The 9,801-nt window shown below is 44.5% G+C and overlaps 1 protein-coding gene across 1 annotated transcript; it reads left to right on the forward strand.

The window, feature by feature from the left end:
• The first annotated feature begins 224 nt into the window (after window positions 1-224).
• On the forward strand, window positions 225-9,573 carry LOC149971815 (uncharacterized). The gene is made up of 4 exons (XM_090219286.1): window positions 225-273; window positions 779-1,401; window positions 1,807-1,894; window positions 9,392-9,573. Exons 1-4 carry the CDS (start codon window positions 225-227, stop codon window positions 9,571-9,573), a joined length of 942 nt encoding a protein of 313 aa, XP_090075412.1.
• The last annotated feature ends 228 nt before the right edge of the window (window positions 9,574-9,801 follow it).

Here is a 9,801-nt window from a genome sequence, read left to right on the forward strand (position 1 = left end):
GATTTTGTGTGGGGCCCCCCCACCTTGCAGGCATTTTTTTAGTGGTCCCCCTCTTGACGGCAGAGAGACCAAAATAGAAGTTTTAAAACAAATTTCCTGCAATTCTACCCATTTTGCCATGGGGCGTAGAGAAAATGTTGCAGTTTTAAAACTAATTACATGCATTCATCCTACACATTTTGCCATCATATCATATCTGAGTGAGAGTGACTAACAAAACCAATATGAGACCCCTGGAGGTCAGGGCCCCTGGTCACATGCCCTGGGTGCCTGGTAAATCATTTGTGATTACTACAAGGCGTAGATAGCTGGCTAGACTAACTTACTGTTAGAACATGTGCGTTAACCCTCTCAAGGCTGCTAGCCCAGATGGCATCCCTAGCCACGTCTTCAGAGCATGCGCAGACCAGCTGGCTGGAGTGTTCACTGACATATTCAATCTCTCCCTATCCCATTCTGCTGTCCCTACTTGCTTCAAGATGTCCACCATGCTTTGAAAGGCTAGTTATGGATCATATCACCTCCACCTTACCTGACATCCTAGACCCACTTCAATTTACATACTGCCCAATAGGTCCACAGACGCCGCAATCGCCATCACACTGCACACTGCCCTATCCCATCTGGACAAGAGGAATACCTATGCAAGAATGCTGTTCATTGACTACAGCTAAGCATTTAACACCCTAGTACCCTCCAAACTTCGGCAGCATTCACAGCCCGGTGTGCTCTGTGCCAGCTCCACGCAGTTGCCATGCTAGAGTAGTCATCTAGCCAGGATGGATTGTGCCGGCTCAGCAGTCCTGGTCTCGAGTGCGTCTCACCGGAATAGGACATCCTGCACCAGCTCTACGCACGGTATCCCCAGTTCGCCAACACCACCCAGTGCCGCCTGTGCCAACTCCCCGCACTTGCCGTGCTACAGGGGGTATTCTGCCAGGATGCGTTGTGCCAGCTCTGCACTCCAGACCTCCGGTGCGCCTCCACGGCCCAGTGTGTCCTGAGCCGGCTCTACGCACTATGCCTCCAGTGCACCTTCATAGCCCAGTGCGTCCTGTGCCAGCTCTCCACACTCACCGAGCTGAAGTGGGTATCCAGCCAGGATGTGTTGTGGCAGCTCCACTCACTAGGCTGCCAGTACGTCTCCTCAGTCCGGTGAGACCTGTTCCGGTTCCACTTACGAAGCCTCCTGTGATGATCCATGGCCCAAAGCCTCCAGTGATAATCCATGGCACGAAGCCTCCAGTGATGATCCATGGCACGAATCCTCCAGTGTTGATCCATGGCACGAAGCCTCCAGTGATGATCCATGGCACGAAGCCTCCAGTGATGATCCATGGCACGAAGCCTCCAGTGATGATCCATGGCACGAAGCCTGCAGTGATGATCCAGGGAAAGGAGCCTCCAGCGACAGTTCCCAGTCCGGAGCCTCCAACGACGATCCCCAGTCCAGAGCCTCCAGTGAAAGTCCGAAGTCCAGTGCCTCCTGCAATGGTCCGCAGCCCAGAGACTCCAGCGATGGTCTGCAGCCCAGAGACTTCAACGACAGTTGGCAGTCCAGAGCCTCCAGCGACGGTCGGCAGTCCGGAGCCTCCAGCAACGGTCCGCAGTCCAGAGCCTCCAGCAACGGTCGGCAGTCCAGAGCCTCCAGCGACGGTCGGCAGTCCAGAGCCTTAAGCGAGGGTTCCCAGTCCAGAGCCTTCAGCGAAGGTTCCACATCCAGAGCCTTCAGCGATGGTTCCAAGTCCAGAGCCTTCAGCGAGGGTTCCCAGTCCAGAGCCTCTAGCGACGATCTACGGTCCGGAGGTCCCGGCGACAATCCCTGCACCAGAGGCGTCACCGAAGTGGGGGGAGCCTCATGCGGAGCGGGGTCGGCGTCCCGCATCGGAGCCGGGTCGGCGTCCCGCATCGGTGCCTCCACTGAGATCATATATACAGTGCCTTGCGAAAGTATTCGGCCCCCTTGAACTTTGCGACCTTTTGCCACATTTCAGGCTTCAAACATAAAGATATAAAACTGTATTTTTTTGTGAAGAATCAATAACAAGTGGGACACAATCATGAAGTGGAACGACATTTATTGGATATTTCAAACTTTTTTAACAAATCAAAAACTGAATAATTGGGCGTGCAAAATTATTCAGCCCCCTTAAGTTAATACTTTGTAGCGCCACCTTTTGCTGCGATTACAGCTGTAAGTCGCTTGGGGTATGTCTATCAGTTTTGCACATCGAGAGACTACATTTTTTCCCCATTCCTCCTTGCAAAACAGCTCGAGCTCAGTGAGGTTGGATGGAGAGCATTTGTGAACATCAGTTTTCAGTTCTTTCCACAGATTCTCGATTGGATTTAGGTCTGGACTTTGACTTGGCCATTCTAACACCTGGATATGTTTATTTTTGAACCATTCCATTGTAGATTTTGCTTTATGTTTTGGATCATTGTCTTGTTGGAAGACAAATCTCTGTCCCAGTCTCAGGTCTTTTGCAGACTCCATCAGGTTATCTTCCAGAATGGTCCTGTATTTGGCTCCATCCATCTTCCCATCAATTTTAACCATCTTCCCTGTCCCTGCTGAAGAAAAGCAGGCCCAAACCATGATGCTGCCACCACCATGTTTGACAGTGGGGATGGTGTGTTCAGCTGTGTTGCTTTTACGCCAAACATAACGTTTTGCATTGTTGCCAAAAAGTTCAATTTTGGTTTCATCTGACCAGAGCACCTTCTTCCACATGTTTGGTGTGTCTCCCAGGTGACTTTAAACAACACTTTTTATGGATATCTTTAAGAAATGGCTTTCTTCTTGCCACTCTTCCATAAAGGCCAGATTTGTGCAATATACGACTGATTGTTGTCCTATGGACAGAGTCTCCCACCTCAGCTGTAGATCTCTGCAGTTCATCCAGAGTGATCATGGGCCTTTTGGCTGTTTTTCTGATCAGTCTTCTCCTTGTATGAGCTGAAAGTTTAGAGGGACGGCCAGGTCTTGGTAGATTTGCAGTGGTCTGATACTCCTTCCATTTCAATATTATCGCTTGCACAGTGCTCCTTGGGATGTTTAAAGCTTGGGAAATCTTTTTGTATCCAAATCCGGCTTTAAACTTCTTCACAACAGTATCTCGGACCTGCCTGGTGTGTTCCTTGTTCTTCATGATGCTCTCTGCGCTTTTAACGGACCTCTGAGACTATCACAGTGCAGGTGCATTTATACGGAGACTTGATTACACACAGGTGGATTGTATTTATCATCATTAGTCATTTAGGTCAACATTGGATCATTCAGAGATCCTCACTGAACTTCTGGAGAGAGTGCTGCACTGAAAGTAAAGGGGCTGAATAATTATGCACGCCCAATTTTTCAGTTTTTGATTTGTTGGAAAAGTTTGAAATATCCAATAAATGTCGTTCCACTTCATGATTGTGTCCCACTTGTTGTTGATTCTTCACAAAAAAATACAGTTTTATATCTTTATGTTTGAAGCCTGAAATGTGGCAAAAGGTCGCAAAGTTCAAGGGGGCCGAAATACTTTCGCAAGGCACTGTAAGTTGTTGTCTGTTTTCTGTATAGTTTATTTTGCCTTACAGAACTGTGCGCTTTCGTTTTTGTCGTTGTTATTTTGCTTTTGGTCTCATCAAGAAAAAGAACGATGTATGCCTACCACGCTGCACCTTGGTCCGGTCATTTCACAAACGAGAGCCATAACATACAGACTCATATCTCTGGCCACTTTATTAAATTTAATAAATGGATTTAATATATGTATCACTAGTCACTTTAAATAACGGCACTTTAATAATGTCTACATATTCTACATGACTCATCTCAGATGTATATACTGTATTCTATACTATCAACTGCATCTTGTCTATGCCGCACGACCATCGCTCGTCCATATATTTATATGTACATATTCTTATTCATCCCTTTACATTTGTGTGTATAAGGTAGTCGGTGTAAATTTGTTAGATTTCTTGTTAGATATTACTGCAGTGTCGGAACTTGAAACACAGAGCTACACTTGCATTAACATCTGCTAACCATGTGTGTGTGACCAATAAAATTTGATTCGATTTAACTTGGCATTACGTATGGTGATCTTAGGCTTGTTTGCGGCTGCTCGGCCATGGAAACCCATTTCATGAAGCTCCCAACAAACAGTTATTGTGCTGACGTTGCTTCCAGAGGCCGTTTGTAACTCGGTTGTGAGTGTTGTAACCAAGAGCAGATGTTTTTACGCATCATGCACTTCAGCACTCGGTGGTCCCATTTGGTGAGCTGTGTGGCCTACCACTTCACGGCTTAGCCGGTGTTGCTCCTAGACTTTCCACTTTACAAATACAGAACTTACAGTTGACTGGGGCAGCTCTAGCAGGGCAAAAATGTGACAAACTGACTAGTTGGAAAGGTGGCATTCTATGACTGTGCCACGTTGAATGTCACTGAGCTCTTCAGTAAGGCCATTCCCCTGACTTTGTCTTTGGAGATTGCATGGCTGTGTGTTTGATTTTATACACCTGTCAGCAACGGGTGTGGCTGAAATAGCCGAATCCACTCATTTGAAGGGGTGTCCACATACATACATAAACAGTACCAGTCAAAAGTTTGGACACACCTACTCATTCCAGGGTTTTTCTTTATGTTTACTATTTTCTACATTGTAGAATAATAGTGAAGACATTAAAACTATGAAATAACGCATATGGAATCATGTAGTAACCAAAAAAGTGTTAAACAAATCAAAATACATTTTAGATTTGAGATTCTTCAGAGTATCCACCCTTTGCCTAGATGACAGCTTTGCACGCTCTCCCGCAGTAGTAGACAGTGTTGACAGAGGTAAAAAAATATATATAAAAAAAATACAGACAAACACATGTACCAAGCGAAAGACAGCAAGGGGAAGGAAAGGTTTTTTGGTCTTCCCTCAGAGCAGCAAACATCATTAACTGATAGTAGACACGCCTGTATGGTTTGGAGAGGGCTGGCCCTGCTTTGGTCCCCAGCTGAAAACTGTCACAGTGCTCTCTCTCTCTCTCTCTCTCTCACGTCAAAACTACATATTTGGGGAGGGTGATATCACTCCGCCAGGCCTCATTACTAAAGTCTGAAGCTCAAATGTACTTTCAAAGTCCCCAAATCCCATCTCATTGAACTGCCAATATGCAGAGCCTTCCCCAACTGTCTCGAACCATGCCAAAGCAATTTGTCTATTTTATTGCTTTTGGAAGCCAATATGTTTTAATTATGGTAATACGTAAGCACAAACAACACCATAAATAATCCCTTTCCCATCCATGACAAAGGAATTTCTTCAGATCTTTCCTTCATCATGGGCATACATGCTACATTAATTAAGTCAATTTGGGATCTTGTTATTGAAACCGGGGACACACAGATTGTGAGATTGTTTCTCATCTTTCACCATGCTTATTTATAGACCTGTTTGTCCACCTCAATCAGACAACATGGGCCGTGGCGAATGTTAGGGAATGTTAGCTCTGATGACCATGGTTGCTGTTGTCTTATACTCTGCACAACGAGCCAATAGTGTCCAAATTGAGCCAACGTGTGAAGAGAGCTTTTGTTTATATGTGTCCTCTGCAACATGGCTCACACAATATGAGTGTTGTAGAGGTCAGGATAGACACTTCCAGACAGATGCCCAGAAACCCATCTTCATTACCTTTTGACCTGCAAGTTAATGTCTTGCTGAAGGAGATTAGACATACGACTCAATGGAACAATACAGTCAAAACAAACTGAAATGCAGCAGCTATAATAATACAACCTATTGTAACATTGCTTCCTCAAAATGTAGGTTCACTTCCAATGGCTACGATGATGTCTGATAGCATAATGGAGTTTGTACTGTATCCTAGAAAGTTGCCAGACAGTTACCAGAACCCTGTAGATACAGACAATCTCAAAGTAATGTATTTTATAAGCAAATGTACATTATAAGATGAATATAAACCAAGAGTAAATCTAAATTGAATGGGACAGAATTTGAATAGAATGAATGATTGAATGGATTTGGTTCTCTGAACTGCAATCATGAGCAGTGATTTCAATGTTTTAGGAATCGTTTTTTAATTATCTACTGAGATGAGGAGCAATGCTCAATCATGTTAAGATAAAAGTTTGAAGCCAAAAATCAACATTAGAATGACTGTCATATTGAATTATGAATATTTAATCAAGACTATGACCTTGCAATAGAATATGAATGAAGTTGAGTATTATGCAGTAGTGTTTGTAAAGAGCCGGATAAAAAAATGAAATATGACACATTTAATCAAATATTGTGTACATCACTGACTATTTCCTAAAGTTGTGAGATCATGTTGGTTGTAGAATGATACTCAAAGGGCTCTGTTTTGAGAGTTGGTGGTTGGTGTAAGACTACGTTTAAAAGGAGATCAAAATCCATGATATGGTGTTTATGAAAAGACACATGATTTATTAGCCGTGGTTATATACAATGTGTGGTTGTTTTAGACACTGCAATGTGATGCACACTAGGCCCAAAAAATGTATTCCATGCACTTCTATTTTAAACTAAATCCTTCCATACACAAACATGTTGATACTATTTGATGCAGATTAAGGCATGTTGTTTAAATGGTTCATTAATAGTGAGGACTATCCTGCTCTCTGATCCCATAGATTAAGCCTAGCTTTCATTGTATTTGTCCACGGATTACATGGTGCCATCTATTCAAGGACAGTTCCACAAGTGTGGGTGCCCCATGTTGTTCTAGTGATTAAAGCAGCCTCGATGATGATTGACAGCAAAAGATTGCACATTATACAATGGTGGTCACAAGAACTCATGTGCAAGACCTTATTTGTTGATGTTTAGATTATTTAGAGCATTGTTATACATACAAATTGTTGAATTCATTTAGACATTCACTTATTAAAAGACTCCCTATAAGTCAATTCAGAGGTATCAGAAGAATATGCAGCTCTGATGCTGCTTATCTGAAACAGACCACGGACCTCACACAAGATTTAAGGAAAGGGGGTACAAAGACAATTGGGTAAATATGCCAATGATCATTCTGAAGGACTAACAAAGTTGGAAATCCAAAAAACCAAAAGGAAAAGAAAAAGCAGAACATGTCCCATCATGCTTTAACCAATACTCACTATTGGAAAAGGCATTTAAGGACATTGTCAGGAAGCACTTGTACATTACTGATACTGACCCACAATTGAAACCCATTTATTTGTATTTTTATTTATTTTTTACCCCCTTTTCTCCCCAATTTTCGTGGTATCCAATTGTTAGTAATTACTATCTTGTCTCATCGCTACAACTCCCGTACGGGCTCGGGAGACAACACTGTGTACCTGGAGTCGCTGGTGCGCGATGAGACAAGGATATCCCTACCGGCCAAACCATCCCTAACCCGGACGACGCTAGGCCAATTGTTGCTTCGCCCCACGGACCTCCCGACAGAGGCTGGGCGCGAACCCAGAGTCTCTGGTGGCACAGCTAGCGCTGCGATGTGAAAACCATTTTGAAATATTCCCCATTAATGTTTTTTAAAAGACCTCCAAACGTGAGAGTTATTGTGGTTAATTCTGATTATCCACCAGAGAAAAGGGAAACTTTTTTTGGACAAGGTTACAGATGGTAATTACAAATGTGGCCAATGTGCTCAATGCAGCACAGGACAAAGATTTAAGGGCCTGATCACCTGCATGACCACCAATGTTATTTACACATTGACATGTGGTCTGCCTCACATAGGGAAAACCCGTAGAAGCCTTAAGTCACGGACCAGTGAGCACCGCAGTAATATACAGACAGGTGAGACCAAAAATCCGGTGACTGCTCATTTTGTACAATCCTATTAATTCTCTGAGATACATTGGAATAGACATGGTCAAGTTATCACGTAGGGGAGGCAATATTTGTATGAACATAAGATTCAAAAACTGAAACATAAACTGAACAAGTTCCACAGACATGTGACTAACAGAAATTGAATAATGTGTCCTTGAACAAAGGGTGAGTCAGAAATCAAAAGAAACAGTCAGTATCTAGTGTGGCCACCAGCTGCATTAGGGACTGCAGTGCATCTCTTCCGCATGGAATGCACCAGATATGCCAGTTCTTGCTGTGAGATGTTACCACTCTCTTCCACTAAGGCACCTGCAAGTTCCTGGACATCTCTGTGGGGAATGGCCCTAGCCATCACCCTTCGATCCAACAGGTCCCAGACGTGCTCAAAGGGATTGAGATGTGGGTTCTTCGCTGGCCATGGCAGAACACTGACATTCCTGTCTTGCAGCAAATCATGCACAGAACGAGCAGTATGGCTGGTGGCATTGTCATGCTGGAGGGTCATGTCAGGATGAGCCTGTAGGAATGGTACCACATGAGGGAAGAGGATGTCTTCCCTGTAACGCACAGCGTTGAGATTGACAACAAGCTCAGTCCGATGATGCTGTAACACACCGCCCCAGACCATGACGGACCCTCCACCTCCAAATACATCCCGCTCCAGAGTACAGGCCTCGATGTCATGCTCATTCCCATCGACGATGAGCACGAATCCGATCATCACCCTTGGTGAGACAAAACCGCGACTTGTCAGTGAAGAGCACTTTTTGCCAATCCTGTCTGGTCCAGTGACGTTGAGTTTGTTCCCATAGGCGACATTGTTGCTGGTGATGTCTGGTGAGGACCTGCCTTACACCAGGCCTACAAGCCCTCGGTCCAGCCTCTCAGCCTATTGCGGACCGTCTGAGCACTGATGGAGGGATTGTGCGTTCCTGGTGTAACTCGGGCAGTTGTTGTTGCCATCCTGTACCTGTCCTGCAGGTGTGATGTTCAGATGTACCGATCCTGTGGAGGTGTTGTTACACGTGGTCTGCCACTGCAAGGATTATTAGCTGTCCGTCCTGTCTCCCTGTAGTGCTGTCTTAGGCGTCTCATAGTTCGGACATTGCAATTTTTTCTGCAGTCCTCATGCCTCCTTGCAGCATGCTTAAGGCATGTTCACGTTCAGATGAGCAGGGACCCTAGGCATCTTTCTTTAAGTGTTTTTCAGAGTAGGTAGAAAGGCCTCTTTAGTGTCCTAAGTTTTCATAACTGTCACCTTAATTGCCTAATGTCTGTAAGCTGTTAGTAGCTTAACGGCCGTTCCACAGGTGCATGTTCATTAATTGTTCATGGTACATTGAACAAGCATGGGAAACAGTGTTAAAACCCTTTACAATGAAGATCTGTGAAGGTATTTGGATTTTTACAAATTATCTTTGAAAGACAGGGTCCTGAAAAAGGGACATTTATTTTTTTGCTCAGTTTATATACTCACTGGCCAGTTTATTAGTTTCACCCATCTAGTTCCCTTTTGGACCCCCCTTTGCCTCCAGAACAGCTAGAATTGTTCAGGCATGGAGTCTACAAGTCAGAAAAGTTCCACCAGGATGTTGCTCATGATGACGTGATTTCATCACGCAGTTGCTGCGTATTGGAGAGCGGTACACCCCCACCATCAGCCTGTATTGTTGACACCAAGCAGGATGGGTTCATCCTGTCTCTGCCATCAGCATGACACAACAGGAACCGGGATTCATCGGATCATGCAATGTTTTTCGACTACTCAATTGTACGGTGTTGGCGATTGTATTCTCACTGGAGCCGCTTCTTCTTGTTTTTAGCTTATAGGAGTGGAACCAGGTGTGGCGGTCTGCTGCTATAGCCCATCCGTGACAGGGATCGACAAGTTGTGAGTTCCAAGATATCATTCTGCACCACACTGTTGTACTGCTCTGTTATTTGT

The sequence above is a fragment of the Oncorhynchus mykiss genome, chromosome 25, assembly GCF_057628025.1.
Source record: "Oncorhynchus mykiss isolate SJ-2025 chromosome 25, ASM5762802v1, whole genome shotgun sequence".
Classification (NCBI taxonomy): domain Eukaryota; kingdom Metazoa; phylum Chordata; class Actinopteri; order Salmoniformes; family Salmonidae; genus Oncorhynchus; species Oncorhynchus mykiss.

Bases quoted from the DNA above. Each gene is read 5' to 3' on its own strand.
- LOC149971815 (XM_090219286.1), top strand. From the start codon at position 225: ATGAGACCCCTGGAGGTCAGGGCCCCTGGTCACATGCCCTGGGTGCCT. The intron at 274-778 runs GTAAATCATTTG...TCATCTAGCCAG, and splicing joins TCACATGCCCTGGGTGCCTG to GATGGATTGTGCCGGCTCAG. The intron at 1,895-9,391 runs GTCGGCGTCCCG...CTTTGCCTCCAG, and splicing joins GCGTCCCGCATCGGAGCCGG to AACAGCTAGAATTGTTCAGG.